Source organism: Oculina patagonica, chromosome 7, assembly GCF_052425735.1.
Source record: "Oculina patagonica isolate OP01 chromosome 7, crgOcupat, whole genome shotgun sequence".
Taxonomy (NCBI): domain Eukaryota; kingdom Metazoa; phylum Cnidaria; class Anthozoa; order Scleractinia; family Oculinidae; genus Oculina; species Oculina patagonica.
In genome coordinates, this window is record NC_135764.1 from 21,639,944 (window position 1) to 21,664,724 (window position 24,781).

At 38.9% G+C, this 24,781-nt stretch overlaps 2 protein-coding genes and 2 long non-coding RNA genes across 4 annotated transcripts; 3 read left to right on the forward strand and 1 right to left on the reverse strand.

Moving 5' to 3' along the window:
- Nucleotides 1–970: 970 nt before the first annotated feature.
- On the forward strand, nucleotides 971–1,990 carry LOC144661573 (uncharacterized). Its single transcript, XR_013572310.1, has 2 exons — nucleotides 971–1,024; nucleotides 1,592–1,990. It is a non-coding gene; the product is annotated as an uncharacterized LOC144661573 (long non-coding RNA).
- Nucleotides 1,991–3,169: 1,179 nt separating this feature from the next.
- LOC144661533 (putative skeletal organic matrix protein 2) lies at nucleotides 3,170–11,033 on the reverse strand. The gene is made up of 10 exons (XM_078522334.1): nucleotides 10,906–11,033; nucleotides 10,010–10,210; nucleotides 9,278–9,433; nucleotides 8,589–8,783; nucleotides 7,429–7,587; nucleotides 6,829–7,011; nucleotides 6,128–6,286; nucleotides 5,107–5,307; nucleotides 4,585–4,725; nucleotides 3,170–3,463 (listed from the first exon to the last, which is right to left on the reverse strand). Exons 1-10 carry the CDS (start codon nucleotides 10,976–10,978, stop codon nucleotides 3,345–3,347), a joined length of 1,587 nt encoding a protein of 528 aa, XP_078378460.1. The 5' UTR covers nucleotides 10,979–11,033; the 3' UTR covers nucleotides 3,170–3,344.
- A 2,932-nt stretch (nucleotides 11,034–13,965) lies between these two features.
- LOC144661569 (uncharacterized) lies at nucleotides 13,966–19,710 on the forward strand. Its single transcript, XR_013572307.1, has 2 exons — nucleotides 13,966–14,149; nucleotides 19,311–19,710. It is a non-coding gene; the product is annotated as an uncharacterized LOC144661569 (long non-coding RNA).
- Nucleotides 19,711–20,953: 1,243 nt separating this feature from the next.
- LOC144661556 (uncharacterized) lies at nucleotides 20,954–24,766 on the forward strand. The gene is made up of 2 exons (XM_078522369.1): nucleotides 20,954–21,092; nucleotides 22,483–24,766. Exon 2 carries the CDS (start codon nucleotides 22,510–22,512, stop codon nucleotides 23,023–23,025), a length of 516 nt encoding a protein of 171 aa, XP_078378495.1. The 5' UTR covers nucleotides 20,954–21,092; nucleotides 22,483–22,509; the 3' UTR covers nucleotides 23,026–24,766.
- Nucleotides 24,767–24,781: the final 15 nt, after the last annotated feature.

A 24,781-nucleotide genomic window follows, 5' to 3' on the forward strand; every position in this document is an offset into this window, starting at 1 on the left:
ACCACAACACGATATACCAATATACCGTTATGAACTTGCTATAACAAGTTTTATTTAGATACATTAGTCTATATTGATTTTTATTCGAAACTAATAAAATGCGTAGTACAAATTAATACTTAGATAGACCCCTATTTCTTTCAAACAATGCAAGAGTAAGGCGGAGTATTCTAACGAGAGAAATAAATCGTAAAGTTAGTACCTGTACGCAGAAAGATTGAAGATAAGATGTTGTGAATTTGAATATGTTCTGTCTACGTTCTTTATCTACATAAAGAGTAACCTAGGAGACCCTTGAGGAAAAACTCACTAATTAAAAGAAAAACAAACATTTAAAAATTAGATAGCAGCCAACGACAGCAGAAGCTCTCCTAGAAAATTCGTCAGTAATTAGCTTGTAGCTTAAATTTCCGGGAAAAGACCGAACCCTTTGTTTTAAACTGTTATACAAAATTGCTGATCACAGCTTTTGTTATTATTTTAGACGAGATGGGGGATGGGGGCTTTTGTGCCAAACGCCGCAAAAAAAAAAAAAAAAAAAAAAAAAAAAAAAAAAAATAAGCGCCCCGAGAAAAGACGCCAAATTACAAAGTCAGTCAGTGACTCACAGAATCAAGCCTAATTTTTATGTCACCATTTGTACTTCATGATTATATGATTTTAAACAGTATTTTAAAACAAATGTGTACTAAAGGTTTCACCTTTGCTGGGTTAGTGGGGAGATCTGTTAAAGAACATTTTCTGTTATTCAGATTTTTCAACTAGTTAGAGATAGAACTCTTTGTTTCATAAGCCAATAAAGTTCTCTGCGGGTTAGCACATGAATAAAAAATATATTGTCGAAGGCCTTTGTTGTGTGTGTTTCCGAGAAAATCACTATCCATTATGACAATTGCATGCTGACGTAGTTTTCTCGGGAAGTTAAAAGCACGTAACTGTAATGAATTCCCAACATTCACAAAATAGAAACGTAGGAAAATGATTCCTGAATTACACAAAGAACATTTATTTCAGCTTGTTCCAGGTACGTTTTACTAAGTGATTCTTCCCCGTTAACTATTTCAGTAAAATTACGAATATAAGAGAGGAATATCAGTACAGTTGTTAAATCTGATAACTTTTGATAAGATGTAAAATCATTTGTAGATCCCGCATATTGCAAAGCAAATCGGAAATCATCTGAACACGTTTCAAGGCTTCGTACCATATTCACGAGTCAGCAGAACTTAATTTGAGTAATACTTGTTTGTTAACTTGTTAAATTAAAGTATGGTTAAAAACGGAGAAAAAAAATTCTTTTCAATTTTCCTTCTGTAGTGAAAACAAGTCGAAGAAGACACGGGCGGTAAAATTTAAAAATTTTGTAATAAAACTTTGTAGCCAGCACTGAAATGTCAGAGTCATAGTTTTGTAGAGACGTTTTCGAAAGCATAAAATCGGTAACTTCGATTAAAACTAGTTTGCCTTGGAAAACGGAGAAGGAAGCTTTGAAACCTTGGGTACAACTAAACGTTGTTTAGTTATAACCGCATTTGGCCGCAGAGTTTACGGCGTTGACATTGTAAAAAGTTTTTATCACTTCTTTTTTTAGTGAATAAACAAATAAAAGAGCCAAAGAATGGACAACGAAGGAGGCAAAAAATCTGGTGAAGAACCCAAGAACCCAATGACTAAAGAAGATGCGGCTCGTATTCAGAGGGCTGTGGCAAAAAAACCTGGCGGCGGGGTGGAGAAAGGAGGCTTTGCTGCGCGTGCTCAGGCTGCTGCCGACAAGGGTGAAAACAAGAACAACTAAACTTTACCTGAAGAAGTAGTAATGCAAATTAACACGAAATCATAAATACTAGATAGCAGTAGAAATGTGGTTTAATTCGATCGGCTCTCGTCGTTGAATATTGCCCTTGAACCTCGTGCAATGTAGATTTGTTCTTTCGGATACGAGAGATTTCTTGAAAATTTTAATGATGATAAATACAACTGAAAACGCAAACTATTGTGTTGTTTTCTTGTGTTTCTTTTTCATATACTCATTTAACTTAACTCGAGGGGGCTTCGCTTCAACGATGGTTTGGGGACCTTGCCCAGGCTCTGGGCTATCGGCCGGTGTCCAGCTGGCGAGTAGCCGTCAAAAGCTGGGGGTAAGCTAGGCCTAGCTAGGTTTTGGCCCCTTTTAACAAGTTTGTGTGAATTTTGAATGCCCTGTCTAGTCTGTGCATATTTTGAATGAACTGGTCGACGGTTCCCTGTATACAAGGCACCCTGCCAGTCTGGCAGCTGTCAGCTGGCCTCGTGACGTGACAAACTTCTAGCCTGGGGGGAGGGCAAGGGACTTGAAGTGACCCGGGCTGTTTTGGGTGGTGGGCGCCAGGTTCTTGGAAAATCCATCAGATGTATATTTGAATTTAGGGACATACGGACCTTTACTATCAACAAAATTAACAATTGCCCACCTAAAGGAAAAAAAAATCTCAAAATATATACTAAATAGCTTAGTTTTGTCTTTTTCAAGACAACGAATCAGTTAACACGTCTCACCCAATCGAAGGTTTTCGAAAAAATCAGTAACATCAGTGGTAGCGGTAAATTTTCGATTTAGGAAAGAACCATCCTTTTGTTTCAAACTTATTATCAAAGCAGTTTCATACGAAAATAAGTATGATGTAATTTGCTCGAATGCGATGGGAACGGGAGGAAGGCAAGGAACTCACGCGGGAATAGAAATGAGCGCACGACGCCTGAAAAAAAAAAAAAAAAAAAAAAAAAAAAAAAAAAAAAAAAAAAAAAAAACTCTGCGAACAATCCTAAAATCCGTCCCTGAAAATCAACTGAGAAAAATGAATCTCGTATTCATTGACTTAAACGTTAATGAGACCTAGCTGGCTTTAGGGGCTTTTAATAAGTTCTCGCCCTCCCATCCCAGAATTGGTACTAACTGAAACGATTGTCAAGACAATTATAAAATTAATCTGAGAAAAATTGAATAGAAGTAATGGGGGATGGTATACTGGATAGCCTCTGAAAACGTTGCCGTTTTGTATAAATTGTTGTTCGTCACATCACAAGATAGTTTAAAATAAAAATGCTTTAAATTGAGTATATGCAACGTATGACAAGTTTTTACTACTTATGCTAAAACCAAACAAAAACAAACAACCAAAATCAAAAGAAACAGTTCACTAATTAATTAAGGTTGAGCACGTACTGAGGTTTTGTTATGCAATAGCTGAAAGCTTGAAGTTTTCAAGTCACTTAAACGGTACAGTCTAATAAGAAGGACTATTACAAAGATACACTTATCCTTTCATAAGTAGCATACACCGCAGGTTGGTACGCCCCTACATTTGCTAGAAGTGGTACAATATGTTGACAAAGGCAAGTACTCCGACACTGAACAACGCATGCTGGGTCTGCTGACCAGATGCTTCAGTTGGCTTTGTTCCTTTAACGGTTGAAGTCCGCGAACCTGGAAGTTGAACCATACAATCAGTGACAGAATTTTCTAAAAACGTAAATAAAATATTGTTACAAGCAATGGTTTCGTCTCAAGCGTATATTCTAAGCACCCAGTAATACCCAAGTATTCTGTATTAAAGAATTAGGCGATGAATCATGCGCAAAAAATGAAACTTGTCCAAGAGACCTAACAAGTGATGGAGGCGTCGTTTCATGCAATTTTCATAATTTAAGTGAAACTTATGTGCGCTTTGGTTTGCCCTCTATTCACGTTGACGTTTGGTAGATTCAGGGGGTCAATTCAAGAAAAAAATTTACAACTGTATTTGACAAGTGTAGCTTTTGCTTTCAACCTCTAAAACAATAGCTACACTTGTACAATACATTTCTAAATGTTTTATTTAATTGACCCTAGGTACTACTTTTTTTCTTCCTATACCGTGGGGACGTAAACGGCTCAAATATGGCCACTGGTGGGGTATATATTCGCTACTGTAGCTGACCTTTCGTTGAGGGAAGCAGTTGCGGGGCAAGTATTCCACGCAATATTCATTCACTTTATTTTTTGCTTTTATTTGTATTTTGCGAACTGAATATTCTTAACTAAATACAAATTTACTTTCAACATTTCTTCAAGTAATTTTGCTATTTATTATTTTCTGAAAATCAAGAATTTAAAGAAATATACACATATATAAAATTTGAAAAATGTTCGAGGAATTGCGCGCTAGGATTGGTCAGTTCGAGTTCATTATAAATCCGTTAAGCACGCAACTCACGTCACGCACGTGCTTTATCGAGTCAGTAGTGCACACGGCTTAGATCAAGAGTTTGCATGCGCTAAACGTCTTCAACATTTTATAAAAGAATAACAGAATCTTGTTCCTAGGTGAATTGTTGAGTTATACAAGCAGAGAGTTTTAAAGAGCACTCGAAAAGTGCGAGAAGCACTCCACTGTGCTTCGTGCTTCTCTATGCACTTCTCACGTGATCTAAAAAAATTTCCGCGTGTTTCAACAACTCAACAGTGCAGTTCGCCGCGTTTTTTTTTCTCCTGGGTTAGAGCATCCGACCGTTGTGTGGACGGTCTTGAGACCAGTGACAATTACAACATCAAAACTGTATACACACCTCCACTTCCAGGGTAAGGTAGGGTTGGATTTTGAGTGTTACATTTATTGCCAGTACAACACACAATTTCACATTGCGCAACGTTCCACTTTTGACGTTCTTTGAGGAGGCCACCAACTGCTGCACAAGCTACTTTTACATCTGAAAAAAGAGACAACATAAATAGCCCAAAGCAACATGGCCTAATGATGAGCGCGTTGGGAATTGAGCGACCCGGCTTTGGGGCTGATCAGGAGTGTACGTGATACCGATGAATTGCCGGAGTCCCTGCGCTGGACTTAGTTGATTTTATGCTATGGAAACTACGAGTTAAACATCGTGCTAAAAGTTAGTCATAGTTGGCCGGCCAGACCAGTTTATTCGAGATCAGAGTTGACTTCTGTTGTTATGCAGATTTGCCCTGTCAAATCAGACAAAGCATAAATGTTATACACTGCTGTGGTAAATGTGTTAGAAATCTCGTGAAAAAGGCCAATTTCGCCTTTTCAAAAGGTTCTTGTCGTTGATTTTTGTTGTTTTTACATGTGCAGTCAATACATCCTTTGGTAGCGCCACTCTGGAGATCTCCATTCTGGCCCCGATATTGAGTCACCGCAGAAAAACACTGCCTTGTACCAAGCGAATCTTGGTCGTCTTTGCAAACTTGGGTTTGCAATTGATTACTGTCGCAAGAACCTCCCTGACTATCCAGGCAAGAATGACATTGTAGACTTGGACCATCAGCTGTTGGATACAAAAATAAAGCAATCATTTAACTGGCGAAAAATGTACGAGCGTCAGTCGCACGGAACTAAGAAATTAGTTCGGTCAGAGACGGAATAGACGTCGACAAACATCCTAAAAACGATGAAATAGCCCAAAAGGACATCGGGAACAAGGCAAGGCGAGTAGATTTACTTTGTTTTATTGAAAAGAAGGTCAAATTTTATTTCCTTTTTAATTCCAAATTATTTTAAACTTTATAAAATGTCTAATAGAATGCTCAAATTCTCAACGGCCTAAATTGTAACAGAACACTGCGTACTTCAGGTAGTCACCTTCCACTCGATACGCTTACAAAAATCATAACGTTCGATGGAATCGTAAGTTTAGGAAGCCTGTGATTATTCATCAATTCTATTAATTCTGCAATTAAATTATGTTCTGGTCGCATTTGATATTTACTGTTAAGTCAATTTTTTTTACAACAAAAGCAATATGCTTTACACGACAAGGCCCACTGCCACCAGAAACTCAGGAGCCCCCAACGAGGACATTTAACATGGAGGATGGCGCAATGGTGAGAGCGCTCGCCTCCGAACAATGTGCCCTGAGTTCGCTTCTCGGACCCGGAATTATATGTGGGTTGAGTTTGCGGTTAGTTCTGGTTCCTGCTCCGAGGGTTTTTCTTCGGATTCTCCGGTTTTCCCCTCCTGGAAAACCAACATTTCCAAATTCCAATCCGACATGAATAGAGTCGAGGACCCGCATGAAAACCAGCTTGAGCTTATGTGGCTTCATCTCTATTGAAAAGTAACAACAGTGAATTTTTTTATCACCGTACCTGGGGGTAAAAACACAGGTATTGCTGTATCATCTGACAAGGTTGGGGTCTGGGTGTTACACTTGTTACCAGTACAGCACTCGATTTCACATTTTTCCAAGGACCATCCTTTACGCGCTTTAAGGGCGCCACCGATAGCTGCACAGGCCGTCATTTTATCTGAAACGATAAATTGAAAACGAAAAGCCTAAGGTCTGGTCAAGTTAAATGAGTTAATTTTTCCTGCAAAAGGGAAGAACACATAAAGAGAAATTTAATAAAGTGCAGTGGCCTAAGACAAGCTAGTGTATTGGACCCTGAAGGAGCGATCCCGGTTCGAGCCCTGGCCGGGGTCTCTGTGCAATGTTCTTGAGCGAGACACTTAACTTTCACAGATTCCCTCTCTACCCAGCTGTATATCGACAACCTCAATGCTGGAGCAAAAACACTTTGGTGGACTAGCATCCAATCGAGGGGTGAGTAGAAATATTTTTAGTCGCTTCATGCCATGGAAACCGAGTTGACGAACTGCGTGGTACGCCGCTTAGGCTTGAAGACTGAGTTTTCATCTCAGTACAGCTCTCTTTTGTTTGGTGCCTTATAACACAGCAAGAAAAATGAAACAACGTGAAACAAAAAAAAATCCTAGCTCTTCGCAATCCCAATTGACAGAAAAATGCATTATGCAACAACTTTGCGCAATTTCAACAGCTCACTCTTACCTGTGCAGTCAATGCATCCTCGATAAAAACCATCCACAACATTTCCATCCTTGTCCCGAAATTTACCGACCGCAGACGCACAATGAGTTGTGCCAAGTGAATGTTCACCTGTGCCACAATACTGAGTTTGCTGATTCATGTTGCAACTGGCCGCATCACTCTCAACGCAGGCATTACACTCAGCTGTCAGAAATAAAATCAAGCGATTACTTCAAGCAGTAGTTGTTTGATCCCCTACATAATTGGCCATTTCGAAATTAAGCAGGGAACTGGGGCGAGCTACAAATTTTAACAAATCGACAAGTGAGGCGCGAAGCAAGTTTAGTGAGAAGTTTTTGACGTCAAAACGACATTGTTGTCAAGGGTAACTTGCTGCTTTTCCAATGGCAACTTGTCAGTAGTAGGAAAACATCGTACTGTCCGCCATTGCCCTTTTTACGCGAGGAGTAACAGATTTCTATAACAAACGCCCCGTCGACCTATGCGGAGAAGAGAACACATGTACCACTACTCTGAAATGAAATAAATTAAAATAAAACAGCCTCTCAGTCTTACAATGAACTGTTTTCGAACATTTACATTTTTTTATCCGTCAATTACCTGTTGGTGAAAACACAGCAATAGCAGATTTTGACAGGGTTGGAGTGCGAGTGTTACAGTTATCACCCTGACAACACTCGATGTTACATTGCTCCAATGTCCAGTATTTACGTACTGTTAGAGAGCCACCAAGAGCGTAACACGCCGCTTTATCGCGTTCTGCAGCAATGAATAAGACAAGTAAACAACAACAAAAATAACAACAACATTCTTGCTTCTTTAAGGGGGTACAGACTTGCTGGGTGGATTTTGTTGGGGGGATGGGACTAGCCATTCGCTTCAATCCGACAAAAAGATGTAAACTTTCGTTTTTTGTTTTACTTATCAGTCACCCCCCTTCTTCAGAAATTCTGGGTTCGATTCTGATCCATTTCTGGATCCAAACGAGCTTTAACTATGAAGTAAAAGTAACAGGCAGGTAGGTAAAATCTGCGTTCGAGCCTAGTGGTCCATCAGGTCGGAGCTTATATCTCGCTGTCAGCAGCATGAAGAGACTAGGTGTATTTCTACTCCTCCCTAAATGGGGTGCGAGTCCATCGCAGGGTTACCTCCCCCCTCCCCCCTATCCTGGCGATAATACACCTGGGTGAAGAGGGGAACTGTAAGAGTAAAGTGTCTTGCCCAAGATAATAACGTGGGGACCACCCGGAGTCCAGCGCACTCACCATTAGGCCACAGCGCCTCCCAAGGGCTGTACAACAATGCAGCCCTGGGTCTTCCTGGTACTGTTCGCTCGGTTCGTACAAGAACGAGCGAGGGCAATATTCTCTTCCTACGGTCCCGAGGTCTTTCTTTGCCGTGTTGTTGCCCACGTTTTGCCAGCCAGCCGACACATTTAATGTCTTTTTGAACATTTCTTCTTTTTTTTAATTCCGATAACAATAATTATTTCTTCGTGTTTTGAGAAAAAGTAAAGCCTGTAACGCAGGTGTATTTTTTTGTGGGCGAGCGCATTGTGCTGAGCGATCGAGTGCCATCTTGCTTTTGAGATGTGGAAAAAAAATGGCCCGGGGAGTGTAGTGGTGAGGCCAGATACGCGAACAAAATTACCCATGGCTCACTCAGCAAAAAGGCCTGGTCTGCAAGCTAAAATTCAGTATTATACAGTATACCATGTAAAATATTAGTTCTGGACTTGTTTGTAACAAAAGCTTACTTACTTGTACAATCAACGCATCCTCGAACAAAGCCCTCATGAACGTTCCCAGCCGTGTCTTGGTATTTGGTGGCCGCGGAAAAACAATCAGTTATACCGAGTGAGTCTGTATCCGTTGCACAGGTTTGGCTTTGTTGATTCGCCCGGCAAGTGGCAGCATCTCGCTCAGTGCAAGCGTGGCACTGCTTTGTCCAAACGGCTGTGGAAAATGAAATAAATCTATAACCATTTTCACGGCAGATTTACCTGTGCAAAGGTGGCTGCAGCGCATGATCACAAGCTTGCACATCGATTCAACCTTTTTCGTGTTCTTTTTTATTTTTAGAAACAGTCCTTCTTATTGTCAATCACAGCAAAGCTTTGACCGACCTTCATGCTTACTTCACGTGCCTTCATGCAATCTAAACTCATTTACAATCATCGCTGAAGCATGTTCAATTTACCGGGGAAATTCCAAATGCCCATGTGTAGATGACAGGGTTTAGAGCTAACTTTCATACATTTAAAAGGACTGAGTATCACGGGGAGTCTGGGTGGGGCGGAGTTCGACTTCTTGAGCCTTACACCTTTTAGCACTCATAGATACTTTTGTTTGGGGGTTCCATTTTACAATTTAACTAAGCTGAACTCTTCGTTGCTGGCGATCAACTTGCTATCATGCACAACGTGTTACTTCTAAAAGTTTTGTAATACCGTCGGTGTAAAACACTGATGTGGGATTTTGTGACAGCGTCACGTTCTGGGTGTTACAGTTGTTGCCAGTACAACACTCGAGCTCACACTTCTTCAAGGTCCACATTTTCCGTGCCTTAAGAGCGCCGCCAAGGGCGAAACACGCTGCTTTTTTGTCTGAAAAGGAATTCAAATAATGAACCACGATTAAATGCTGAAGAAAGAAAAAAGCTTTCGTCGGCGTGCAAGCCTAAGGGCCCGTCATGCCTGCGTTCATTCCTTTTTTTTTATCATGAAGCGTCTAGGAGCTACTTCAAGTAATTTTATGCACACCCTACCCCAAAAAAGATCCAAAAAAGCCCGGTCTGAATAGAGTTTCCCAGTATCCAACGATGCATCTGGGTGGAGGAGAAGCTCTGGGAAAGTCAAGTGTCTTGCCTAAGAGCGCAACACAAAGACCCCGGCCAGAGCTCAAAACCTGGACCGCTTATAATAAAATATCAGACCACCAAGTCTCCAACTGAAAAGGACATAATTAAGTGAAACGCTCAACAACAAGGGACATTTTTCATGTAAAGGCCTGGGAACTACGCCAAATTCATAGACAGCGTATTTCCTAAATCTTTCTAAGTCGTAAAAACCTTGTTATTTTTTTGGTTTGTTATAACTTTTCATGTTTTCCTTCCTTAGGAAAAACCTATTATAATTCACATAACAATTGACCGCATTTGTTAACAAAGGTTTACTATTTACCTGCACAGTCAATGCACCCACGAATAAATCCTTCCACGGTACTTCCAGACTGATTCAGAAATTTCCCCGCCATCGAGCCACAGTGAGTTGTGCCAAGCGATTTTGGATTTGTGGCACATGTTTGTTTTACCTGATTTGCGGAGCAAGCGACTGTATCACCCTCAGTGCAAGCGTGACACTCCGTTGGGCCGGCATTTGTCACTGATAATATAGAAGGCAAGGGTTGCGTGATAACTAAGTATCGTGACCTTATGTAAACATGATCAAAGCCGTGATTAATTCAATTTATCATAATCCCCACACCCCCAACAGTCGTGAATAATATGCAAACAGAGTAATGTACAGCAAAGTTAGTACATCGTTACATCTGAGCCTAAAAAGACCGCACCGACATATGAAATTACGGCTTTCAATAATTAAAAGCTGCTTCAGCTACTGCACATTTCCCCGTTCCCCCTAGAGCCGGTCTAGAATCGATACATATATGTACCTCTCTGAGAGAAGGTCAATGTTTATTAGCTGGACATGACTCGTGTAAGCTGTAATTATTTGTAATTCTGAAGATGACTGCTAAATCTTCTAAATGAAAACTCGTTAGACATGGTCGTTGTGAGAGAACAATTTGCTCCTGTCGACCGTCTAGCATTATCGATACATGTTCACATCGGTATTGAAAATAGCACTTCACTGTATCACGGCTGTTTAGATAGTAAGCTAAATGGCGTCTATAGCAACGAAATAGCGTGCCGCAATTTTGTAGAACAAGCCACATAGGCCGGGCTGTGTCCGGGGGAACACAATCCCGTTTCCGAGGCTGTTTGGCGATTTTAAAAGTAAACAAGTAGCCTAACCATTCATTTAGTGACAGAACTTCTTTGAAATTATCCAATACTCACCAACTGCATTCTCAATAAAGCAGAAGGTTGCAAAATAAATAACAACCTTCACGTTCTTGCAAGAGCTAGTCATGTCGACGTGAATTCAACAGCAAACCTTCGTCTTGTCACGCAAGGTGCATTAGTCGATCTATTTTTAATCTGTACTTCTTTTGTATGGCTAGGCCATTGTTTGTGTTGTTCTTTGTATAAATTATTGTTTCATTTTAGATCATTTTCCATGAACATCATGATATTGTACGCGGTGCTAATAGCCCCCTGGTGTTTCAAAACCCAGAGCCTGATAGGTTGAAGCTAATTAACAAACTCGTTATTTTGTTGTAGTTGATTGAAAGTTTATATCTTATTTGCAATTAAGCGCGACAGGAAGTCGATAGGCTGTGCATATACACGTATAATTATATGTACCGGTATCTTATAAGTTATTCAGACATTTTAGTTTGTAATGACTGTTGTGTCGTTGTATACTTTTTTTTAGCCTTGCAGTGTTTCGAGGGTACTTTTGGTGAGTCCGTACAGCGAGTTAAATTATACAGCGTTTAAAACACACCCTAAACGTAACGATTTGCCATCAACGTTTTCTTCCCCCAAGTCTTAACTTTGAACCTTTCTGGCGCTTTTGAACAGCTTCTCAATAAGCTGCGTGACATTTGTTATGATCGCGTGTTTCAATTGCACGATAAATAAACCTTGATCAGCAATAAAATTTAAGCGTGGACAATTTTATGCTACGAGAGAAGGCATTTTAGGAGTGTGTTAAAACCGAAGTACGAAACCAAGAAAGAAATTAAATCATTAAAAAAAACACGCACTAAAAGGTGAGTTTGCGTGACCGTTCCCGATACAAAACAATCTCGTACCTGCGCATCTGCTGCACAGATCTGACAAAAAGAACGACTCTACGGAGTTTTTTTTTTAGGATTTTTTTGACAACAATAAGAATGGCCTTGAGTAAAACACCAAGTTCTGTTCGTTGAGTCTTGCTTCAATCTCGACCCCAGAGCCCGCTCTCCTTTTCGTCAATGCTAAGAAAAGGAACCTTGACTAAGTGGGATGTGAAAGTCCGCGAATCGTGGTCTTCCAGTACGTCGTTTTTGCTCGAATCTGATTGGCTGACAACCAAAAAGAACACTCTGCGCATGTTCAAAATATCTGAATTGGACAGAGTCCGATTTCTTGGTACCAAAAAAAAAAAAAAAAAAAAAAATGCGGGGGGGGGGGGGGAGGTGTAGAGAAGAGATTGGTCATACTTTCGACGTTAGGTATATGCAGAATTCAACCGCAAGTTCGATATTTTAGACTTTCCAATCAGATCTTTCCAGGGCTGCTCGTTTCCGACCGCTGCTTAAAGGAAACTAGAATTTGAGTACGAAGCTGGCAAGATAGTGTCTGCAACCCTTACCATAATCTATACTTATATCAAGGCGTGTGGTTTTCCAAAACAAGACAAACCCTTAATGCGAGCTCCACTTTAATTCGGTTACTTTCCAGTAATGTGAGATCGACATAAAACAAACAACTAAGTTGGATAAATCTGACCACGGTTTTGGCAATTTGATAAAATCAAATGAAATCAAATTGAGTGATTAGGAAGAATTAGCACGAGTTATTAACCCAATAGTTGGCTTCGCACCAATCCCTAACATCATTGGCTAGGTCTACAGCACCTGGTACAGCCTAAACAAACTTTCACTTGATGATCATGATTGGATGGCCTTAGCTTATTAAAATAGTCAATCTTGGAATCAAATCAGAAAATTATCTGTAAATTAAGTACGTTTAGTTAGTCATCATTATGTACGACACTAACCAGAAACTCTTAGGGCCGATTATTTAAACGAAGCCTAAGTTAGACGTGGTTTAAGGCTAAATCGAGGTTTAGACGACGACTCCATAAACTATGGCTAACCGGAGTCTAAATTGCATTATTTGAACGCCGATGAGCCGAAGTTCACGAAGACCACGTTTAGACGACGTCTAACGAGTGTAGCTATTGTTTTGACATCATGCATGCGTGCTACTCCCAAAGGAACACTATCGTCTTGCTGTTGTTTTCTTTTAATAAAAGGACTGCATACATAATATAGTAAAGAGCTGTGTGGAAATATTTTCAAGAAATTGTACTTGTGTTTTTTAAAGGAAATGAAACAAATGGAATCAAATATCTCTTTAAACCAGCTCGGAGGTTCAGGAAGCGCATACAAAGTACATTTCAAGAAACAAGTTGACTGCAACGGGCTAGAATCAGTGAAAATAAACAGTTAAACGACGTTTAAACCTACTCAGGAGCAGGTTTAACTTGACATTGTTTGTTAGTCAACGGTTAAACTTCATCTAGACGCGGGTTATGATAAACGTTGTTTAAATAATTGGATTCCCAGGCTAAATCCCGATTTAGACGATGACTTTCTTAGCCGCGGTCTAAACTTCGTTTAAATAACCGGCCCTTAGTCTTGGCTGAACGCAATCTCGTTCCCGCAGCCTGCGTTCCCCTTGACCAGCGTTCGGGAAACTCAAAAGGATCGCGGCCTCTGGGGACGAGACTGGGCTGAACGAAAAAAAACGCGAGGTCACACACACATTTCAGTCTGATCGATTTCTCCGAAAAATCTCTTCTAACTGCACCCACAGAATGGGAATAGGAGATGAAAAGAACTAGGGATTTAAGTAAACAACCAGATAAAAAGCAAGCAGCTAAATCTTACAGCAAGCAAAATTGCACTGATCAGGAAAGCATAAACTAAACCATGATGGACATTAATCTTTCCAAAACTGTATTCAAAATGTTTCTTACATTGTAATATAGAATTTTTAAAGCAAAACAAAAGGTTTCGGCCCTACTACACCAAAAGAAAGATTGAACTGCTTGAATGCATTTCTTGCTTTGTTTTGCTCCGCCGTGTTTACGTTAACAATTAAAATGTGGAATTCTTTATCATTATTTTATAGTACAGAGATTTTCCTTAAAATAAAAACTCTAAAATAAAAATAAAAAAACGGTGCTCAGAGCGATCATTGTTTCAGAAACATGTTTATCTTAGGTAAAGTGTTTTTCCGAGAAAACTGCTCCCCGCATATAATTTGATGCTGACGTAATTTTCTCGGAAAACGATTGTTATTTATAGCTGAAAAACACCTGAATGTATAAAAGGAACCCCCCGCGACATTTGCCAAGGAAATTCGTTCGAGGAAGGGTACAGATTTACACCAGGAGCTGTTTTGATTCAGTTGCATCTTGCACGAGGTACGTAAATGTTTCTCATTCTCCCTTATGCGCGTATTTTAGTTGAATAATACCTGATTATTAGAAAGCAGTATAGACAGCTAAACGATTTATCGTTGTTTCAATTGCTTGACAAGAAAAGAGTGTGATTATTTATGGACTAGGACATTGTATATATAGGTGTAAAGTTTTTTGAATGTCTTTGAGAGATGAGAGAAATAATTCGGAGAACTTTTCCTTTTTGCGTTCCATCGGAGATTGAAATGAAATTTGTATTATCTGAGAGAATTAAGAGTGTGCCCGTGAGAGAACAGGGCAGAACCATGCAACAGGTGATACAGCTCATATCACCGATTTCACCCAAACTTAGCATAAATGTTGGGTATGGTGAGCTATTTACTATGGCAAAACATCAACTCAAAATATTTTATTCCCTTCAAGTTATGGCACCTTTTGCAAAAATGGCCATTTTTCACTAATTTATGCATATTTAATTAGCTGACTTTGATTGACCAGTTCCACAAGAAAAAAAGACTTCTGAAAATAAAATTCACTGCACTATATTCTGTGGTTATTAGGCTTTAAGTACAATAATTCACTTTAACCGTCAAATTTGATTTCGTCTCCTCAAACGGTCTTTTGGAAGGTACACATTTCGTACTGTTGGAAATAGCCTTTAACTAGTGCCCAATATCTCCCATGAGCAACAACTTATATACATTATTCTTACATGGGTAATGAAGTCCATCATTAAACTTCACAAAAATGCAACAAAATGTCTGGGGACTTCAATATTTTATTAGTATTGAGGAACTAAACACACGTGACTTAACGATTTCTTGCTATTTCATCAAAATTCACCGAAACACAGAAGCCATTTATTTGCCTCAATTTGGCACAAAATCGGTACGAAATAGCTAATCAAGCATAAATCTATAGATAACAATCAAAATATTGGCGAAGAAAAGGCAGTTAGGACATTTTTCGGAGCGTTTTCAGAGCCATATAATTCGGCAATGTTGTGATATAGCAAATGTAAAAACAGCAGCGAAAGATTTTCTTCACAAGCTCGCTCAATTCAACATTTAGGCACATCAAAGTAAAGAAACAAGAAAGTAATACTACATACATGCCACTTATCGACACACAGATGCTTTCTTTTGAAGAATTTGTTCTTCCTCGCTGCACTTCGATTCTTTGATCGATCTCAATTGACATGTACTGTTGCTTTGAGGCGCGCTGAACTTAGTCAATCCATCGTGGTTCATCCTTCGTGAAAGGTGTAAACAGGTTGTCAATAAAGTCATTCAAAGAGCTGTTTAAAGTTCACGGAAGGACACTTGTCTCAGCCAGTTTGCATGAAATAAATTTAACTGGAAAATAAACAGCCGCCATGTTGAATTTCTACCTTTGAGCCTGTCGTTTCAGTCAGCGGTACGGCTGTTCACTGGGTATCACGCGTCCATCACGCGTGACCACACGCGCGATCATTTGCTTTTCCTCCGCGAGTGTTCGTTGGATGCGTTTGTGATGAAAATGAGAATATTTTCAAATTGTCGTAGGGAAAACAATTTCCTCCGCTACAGCTTGACGTGTTTACCGCAATGTGATGCTGAACGAACTCTAGGGTGCTTACCATTTGTTGGAGAGAACCGGTTGGAATGACCACTGAAAAATGGAAAGGCTTCTTTCCAAAATTAGCAAACTAACCGAAATAGATGTCGCTTACCATTTGTAGCTCAGTTTCCTGTTATTTCTTTCCGTTGGTGGGAGACCTGAAGGATGGGAGACTAGAACTGGGAAACCTTACAAATGGTAAGAAAATTTCTGACGTTCCGTCAATCTCCGAAGAGATTTTCCAGAAAAAATACTGTTCCATTTGACTTTCACCGAAACAGAGTTCTTGATTTTTCTGTTCAACGGTCGGCATGCACGGCAACCAAATCAAAATAATTGTTTATGTTCCAAAATGACGCTGAATGGCGGTATAAAACTGCTCCGACGTCTCGGCAATACTGCCTTTTTGGGGGTGGCACCCTGAAGAAGGAACATAAACAATTATTTTTAGCATAAAAGACGCTACACAGTTAAATAAATCAAAATGTCAACGTCTCCCAGTTACTTTCCAGACATTTGTATTTTTTTATTGCTTGTTCAAATTCCCCTCCCCTGGCGGAAATAGTGATTAATACCGCGCATAACGATTACATTTTTTGACCAAATTTCCCTACCCCCGGGGCATAAACGGGAAAAAATGAATAACTCAGCAAAATTGAAGAATAACGTTTACCACGGGATAAATCACTATACGGTGGATAGCGAGGTAGGTTTTGTAATCGTTTCTTGCGCAAGTGCTTTAGTTGGGGGAGCGTGTGTGCTGAACTGATCAAAGTATTCACGTACGAAATGCCTTTAGGGACGCAGTCTATATGGCGTTAGCCTGTTCCAAACTAACCGAACGCCTGGAACAGGCTAATATGGCGCAGCAAATATATACATATATCTATAAAGGTGTGAATGTAGAGAGAGAAAACAACAAAGAATAAAACGGGTTTTCCTCGCGTTGACCTCGAAGAAGACAGAAGACTACCTGTGCTGGTTGAAACATTATATTTTAGCTAATAAGTTTTGCCGTCTTGCGTAGTCCTAGTCTTGCAATAAATTTGTTTAGTTTTAATGCGGGGTTTAAGCTCTCTACAAAAGTCTGCATTCGCGTCTTTGTAACTCACATAGCCACTTAAATTGAGTCGGTGATGAAGAAAATTATTATTTGAAGCCGCAATTCGTCACTTGCAATGTGGGCATTCAGGAGGAAAAAATTGTCCCCATAAAAGCCCTTTTCTAAAACAAATTAATAAAACTGCAGTAATGACGTTTATCGGTAAATGGACAGATGGAGAACTTTGTGGGATCCCGAAAAAGAGAGTGGGTACAAATTCAGTCTCCTAGCTGCCAAAGTGTAATATAATATAGACGATTTGAACAGAAGGAATAGATGTACACAGGCCAGGCTGACAACCTGACCGCCATTTCTTCGAATGTCCATATTCACCCCCTCCCCCACCTCCCAAAAAAGACAGAAACAACAAAAAAAAAAACAATAAACATACTAGTTTTAACCTGATATAAGATGGAAAAACTTGCTCTGATTATTTAATGGTTTCCGACATTTCAGAGCTCAATTTCAGAGCATCAAAACCGATTGCATCGCATACATTACACTGCATCCAGTGTATTTCTCTTCAACTATTTATCAAAAAAAATTCAATGGAGAAGTTGAAAAAAATTCTCACTTTTACAAGAAACGCACACTACTTATAAGGCTAAGATCAAGCCCCGGTTGTTCAGAGGGTAGATAACACCATCCGCTACTTATTCCGACGAAAACAAACATTTGCGGAGGAAAAGCAAATGAACACGCGTGTGTATAGCTGTGTTGGGCTATGTATAGGCGTGTATAGCTGTGTAGGGCTAGGCTATGTATCCCCTCTATGAACATCCCTATATAGGATTTAGTCAAACAACTATATGATGACTACACTACGTACTTGCCCAAGTGTACGGCTTTACCGCTGACTGAAACGGCAGGCTCAAAGGTACAAATACAACATGGCGGCTGTTTATTTTCCAGTTAAATTTATTTCATTCAAACTGGCTGAGACAAGTGTCCTTCCGTGAACTTTAAACAGCTCTTTGAATGACTTTATTGACAACCTGTTTACACCTTTCACGAAGAATGACCCACGATGTATTGGCTAAGTTCATCGCGCCTCAAAGCAACAGTACATGTCAATTGAGATCGATCGAAGGATCGAAGTGCAGCGAGGAAGAACAAATTCTTCAAAAGAAAGCATCTGTGTGTCGATAAGTGGCATGTATGTAGTATTACTTTCTTGTTTCTTAACTTTGATGTGCCTAAATGTTGAATTGAGCGAGCTTGTGAAGAAAATCTTTCGCTGCTATTTTTACATTTACTATCACAACATTGCCGAAATATATGGCTCTGAAAACGCTCCGAAAAATGCCCTAACTGCCAATCTTCGCCAATATTTTGATTGTTATCTATAGATTTATGCTTGATTAGCTATTTCGTACCGATTTTGTGCCAAATTGAGGCAAATAAATGGCTTCTGTGTTTCGGTGAATTTTGATGAAATAGCAAGAAATCGTTAAGTCACGTGTGTTTAGTTCCTCAATACTAATAGACTATTGAAGTCCCCAGACATTTTGTTGCATTTTTGTGAAGTTTAATGATGGACTTCATTACCCATGTAAGAATAATGTATATAAGTTGTTGCTCATGGGAGATATTGGGCACTAGTTAAAGGCTATTTCCAACAGTACGAAATGTGTACCTTCCAAAAGACCGTTTGAGGAGAAGAAATCAAATCAGACGGTTGAAGTGAATTATTGTACTTAAAGCCTAATAACCACAGAATATAATGCAGTGAAATTTATTTTCAGAAGTCTTTTTTTCTTGTGGAACTGGTCAATCAAAGTCAGCTAATTAAATATGCATAAATTAGTAGAAAATGGCCATTTTTGCAAAAGGTGCCATAACTTGAAGGGAATAAAATATTTTGAGCTGATGTTTTGTCACAGTAAATAGCTCACCATACCCAACATTTATGCTAAGTTTGGGTGAAATCGGTGATATGAGCTGTATCACCTGTTGCCTGGTCCTCTTATGGATACACTCTTAACTATCTAAAAGGGAATTAATTGTAGATACGAAAGTTCCGGCCATATTGCAACGTGTCTTCTAGCTAGACTGCATCGAAAGCATCTATCCAAACTTTAATTTTATCTGAACAGATGAAAGGCTTCAATACAAATTCACCAGCCAGCAGTAAATGAGACTACAAAATGGATATTCGGAGATACAGTTTTTCGTTCAGTCGCCTCTGTACATAGTGAAAACGGATCGATGGAGATCGAGGAGGCCGTCGAGCAGTTAAATTTGTGAATTTTGAAATAAACCATGTGAAAGTCTTCTTGAACATACGGTCATCTATGTCTTCGGTAACAGCCAGTAGCCTCGATAACCGAAAAAGGGTTTGAATTTACGGCATTGAAGATAAATCCGTGTAAATGTCATTATATAATCATGACCGCGTTTGGCGCAAATATTTCACGAGCTATAAAAGGAAGAAGATTGTTAACACATTTCTTATTTTTTTAGTGAATTTGCGAAACACAAAGCTGAAGCATGGACAAAGGAGGCCAAAAGTCTGGTGGAGAACCGAAGAACCCAATGACTAAAGAAGCGGCCTCTCGTATACAGAGTTCTGAGGCAAAACAAGGCGGCGGCGGAGTGGAGAAAGGAAGCTTTGCATCCCGTGCACAGTCCACTGCAGACAAACGCGAAAACAAGAACAATTAGTGCTGAAGAACACAGGGATAAAACAAATAAAAGGATAAACAAAAATATAAAGTACAAACACTAGCATTAGCAGTAAAAATGTGTTACTTCGTAGCTTACTTTGACATATGGTTGAAAAGTTCAATGAAGCTTTGTGGATTCGAAATTTAATATGCAAAGTTGAAAAATGTAAAAGATAATAAATACTGAAAGGGATTAATGCGCTGTTTTCTCTATGGAAAAAGTCCAATGTGGAAAAGAATGGGACTCATTTGAATGTAGATTGGCTTAGGTCTAGCCATGAATCCTTGCATACCTTTGGATGTGGGTCGTGACAAACTAACCGCACAGAAACAGATAAAAAACTGGAGGATGTTATATATTTAAATACAAAGACCTTCCTTCAGTTTTTGCCTTTTTATCTAGTGAAAATACATAGATAACATGTTTTGTTATTATTATATAAATTGGAAAAACCACCAAAGATGTAAAGTAGCTCAGTAGCTAGGTTGTTGCTTTTCCAAGAATCCCATGGATCAGTTTACCTGTCTAGCTCACCCAAGCTTTCCTAGAAATCACTAATCAGATGCTTAACATTCCGGGAAAAGAGCCAACTCTTTGTTTCAAACCAGCTGTTTTCATAAACATGTTGATCACGCGCTTTAGGCATGTGGACATGATGGGAAGAGAAAAGGGGTCATTAATATGTGACAAACTCCATTAATTTCTCGATAGAAATGAGGACGCGACCAAAACAAAATTCACAGAAACAGGATCAAATTATTCGTTGCTGATCAACTCCGAGAAATATTAAAATTGCTTAGACCGTTCATGTGCCCTCCCTGGAGGTTAAACGTCTTTCCAAGAATTCCCACAGCGCAGCTGACACGAGCCGGCAGAGGTTTTCCGAAAAAAAAGTCTATTTATGGCTTGCATGTAGTCAACCTGTAGGCTCTCCAGTTTTACTTGCTCTTAACCACAACTGACACGACATATCAGTTTCGCCACAATGGATTGGTTAAATTGTCCTCAGTTTAGACAGTTTTGTTTGTTTGACCTGAATATTTATTTTTTGGTTTTGTTTCGTAATCGCCCCATTTTATTTATTTTATTTATTTATTTATTTTTTGCTTTTGTGTGCATTGAGCAATCAAGTGAAGCACGTACGATCGCCTTTGTTCCAAGGAGTACATTTTGCCCATCAGCGAGTGATTCATAGTCGAGACTTTCACTTAAAAGAAACGTAGCCTCCACCAAGATATATTTACAAGGGATGATGAAAATCTTGGCTTAAATTGGGAAACACCTTTACAGACTTAATCACCGTCAAAACAAAAGAAAAGAAAACATTGCATTCACGCGTCCAGACGCGGTCATTGTTTTAGGGCTATGTTTATGCATGGCAAGTAAAGTTTCTTTCCGAGAAAATTGCTACTCATAATTTTATGCTGACGTAGTTTTCTCAGAAACGATTGTTTACAGCAAAAAAGCACCGAAATGCAAAGAATTCGCTCATTCAGAAAGAAGAAACGTGGTGATAATATGAGATTTTAATTAGAATTTGTGTTTGAAGAGAAAAAAATATATTTCGTCTTATCCGAGGTAGGTGAATTTTTCTTCTACTTTCATAGCTTTTCCAGTAGAATTATTTATATTGAAAGTATAGGTAAATATCGTTGTGGTCATACGTGTTGTGAAATTGTCCTTTAAACAAGATTGTCCTTTTTCTGTTTTGCATAATTATCTTCTCCTTTTCTCTCGTTCCATCAGGCATTTTGCAGATATGAAAAAACGCTCAAGATTTCGAATTGCAGGCGATTAAACATAGAAAAGGCACATATATATTGCATATGTACATCTACAATGTCCATCTCCTTAAACGATTAAGCCTTTGCTGCATTGGAGAATCAAAACCATCGACGGAAATATAATACTTAAAAAATTGCTTACAATACTGTACTCTACCGGATAACATTAGCATTAAAATTACAACGGGGTACTTAGACGGTCAACATACAGTCGTATCACTTCAGACATAATCTATATACTTACCATGGTGTTTAAGTTTATTTATTTTACCTTATTTACAAATATTACAAAGGGAAAAAAAGGAGAGAAAGTACAGAGATTTAAATAAAATGAGAAAAAAAAAGAGGCAGAGGTATTTACATGGCTTTACTTTACATGCAAATTATAATTAAGAAATGGTTTTTGTTGTGTCGTAACGTGAAAGGAAAGGGAAAAAGCTAGTTTTCAATCTTGGGAGAAATGTTACTTTGTGCATTTTACATTTCCAGATAAAAATCTGGCAGTTAAACAATATAAGTTTGGGTGTACCATGCTCTTGTTTTTGTTTGACTTTAACCCTTATTTCAAACATGGTGCTCATGTAAAAAAGTTACAACCCTCTTAATTGACGTGACAGCAGAATGAAACGATTGGTACTAGATGTTGTTGAAGTACAACATAAACAAGGTGTAGCAATATTCCATTCAGTGTCCTTCTGCTTGTAGTAAAAAGAAAAACAATAGTCGAGAAAGTCTAAGCAGTTCAGTAAGGCCTGGTTCACACTAGCGACATAATGACATAACGACATGGACATAATGACAAAAAGAAATAGTTATGTCATTATGCTCCAACTATGTCGCTATGTCATGTTGTTCACACTGGTGACATAAAACATCAACGTGAGGTGTTTTTAGCATTTGCGTGACCGTGCCGTTATGTCGTTATGTCACTAGTGTGAACCAGGCCTAAATCAAATTTATGAGTTGTTAAATGAATTCTGATAGTCAGCGTACATTTTCTTGAGCATAAAATTATCGATAACTACAATACTTCGGTTAAAACCTGTTTGCCTTAATATAACGGAAATATGACACTAGCTTTGAAATTTGGGTAGATTGTTTTAACGGTTATGGCCGAATTTGACAAGTTTGCTTATCATAATGGAAAGTGGGTTGTTTGAAAGTTTCATATATACTTTTTGTAGTGAATTAAGAAACAACATAGCAGAAGAATGGACAATGAAGGAGGCAAAAAGTCCGGTGACGAACCCAAGAATCCAATGACTAAAGAAGATGCTGCTCGTATTCAGAGTGCTGAAGCAAAACAACATGGCGGCAAGGTCGAGAAAGGAGGCTTTGCTGCGCGTGCTCAGTCAGCTGCAGACAAGCGCGAAAGCAAGAAAACGAAGAAAGGAGGAAAAAAGTCCAGCGGAAAGCCAAAGAACTTGATGACTAAAGAGGATGCAGCTCGTATCCAGAGTGCTGAGGCTAAACAACTTGGCGGCGGGGTTGACAAAGGAAGCTTTGCTTCGCGTGCTCAGGCTGCTGCAGATAAACGTGAACACGAGAACAAAGACGAACAAGGCCGAAGGTTTGGTGAAGAACCCAAGAGCTTCATGACTTATACAGAAGATGCAGCTCGTTTTCAGAGTGCTGGGGCCAAAGAACATGGTGACGAAGTTGGGAAAGGAAGCTTCGACTCGCGTGCTCAGGCTGCTGCAGAGAAGCGTGAAAACAAGAACGATTAGACCTAACTAGACCTGTAGAAGTAGATTCGCAAAGAAGAAATCATGCGACTCTTGTTGGTGAAAATTTCGCTTATGTATCTTTGTTTGTTGATGCAATGTTTCTGCAAAAATGTAAAAAGCAATTTATAAGCACGATTGAGAATATTTATCTATTGCTATGCCATTTTATCAGAAGGGATTTTGTAAAGCATATACATGCGAACCAGTATAATAGAAATAAGTCGACGTTTAGGCATCATCTTGATACCATTATCAAGCCTGAGATAAAATTAAATATGCAATGTCAATTATAGAGTTTCTTAATTTGCATAAAGCAAAAAATTCTTAAATGAAAACATTTGCACGCACAGAGTCCGTTTACACGTCTAGTATTGGTTTAAGTTCGCGAATAAAAAGCATCTCTTTGATTAGGCAATCCATTTTGTTCTTACACTTTGCAAGCACGTGGAATTGATTTAAAAGAGACGCAGGCATTGGAACATTGTGATCGTCCACGTAGTGCTTGTAAATGGACGACGATTTCTGTTTATGTCCGTCAACACGTTGGTGCAAGTGCGGGCTATGTTGGTTACAACATAGCCCGCAAAAGTTTTCATTTAAGAATTTTTTGCTTTATGCAAATGAAGAAACTCTATAATTGACATTGCATATTTAATTTTATCTCAGGCTTGATAACGGCATCAAGATGATGCCGAAACGTCGACTTATTTCTATTATGCCATTTTAGTATACGAAAAATAATAGCGAATCAATTAGGGAAAATAGACTCATTTTAATGTGGAATGGTTTGGTGCCAAACAGAGACAAATTAAAAACTACGGGGAATCGCGTATAATCTGATGTTATTAGGTGCGCCTAATGCCAGCTTAAAAAATAATGTGGTTCTCCTTGATCTCCAAATATTTTGTAACATTTTTAACAATAATTCACTTTGAAACGTAGCTTTCAAAGTTTTAATAGCGTATGCTAAAAAAAATATAGCATATGCTTTTACTACGAGTGAATCTCGATTTCATCTCTACTAGTTTACAATTTATGTTTGCCAGTTTATGTATGTGTTATGTCTGTGCTATAACGGAGCCAGTGTATTACAGATCTGCCTGAACTGTTGCACTTTTGATTGAGGGCTTGTAAAGTCAGAATGTGTCCTTCTGTCAGTGAAAGTTTATAATCGTTTGAGTTTATTAATAATTTAATCACCTGAAACTAGCCGAACGTTTGAGCACCAACGGGAATGAAAATTTAAAAATAAGCCACCTTTGTTTCAAATGCGATGCCATGCTGGCCTGATCCATATATTTCCCATTTGTAAACTGAGAATGTTTTAATTACGAAATCATTGCGAAAGAAATTCTTGCAAGAATCATGTAGTTTACCCTAGTATAGCATTTTAATGTACTGTTCAGTATTGACTCTTGTCAGCAGCTGCAGCTCACGGCTACAACTTGCACAAAAAAAGTCATTAATTTGAGTACTGTTTTAAATTCAGTTTCTTTACAGTGGTTGATTACTGACTAAGACAAGGCGTAGTCACGTAAACAACAAGAGCTTGGTTAATATTTAAAAATTGCCTTTGGTTCAAATCAAAAAATGTAAAAAAAATATCCTGATAATAATAAAGATGAATTTACTAGGTTCATATATGACACGCGTCTCGCATACTGCTAGGATCAGCAACGTCGAAAGCGTTAAGTGTGTAATAAATAATAAATATGGTAGATGTTGAGCCCTGGGATAAACAATAAAGATGAATTGA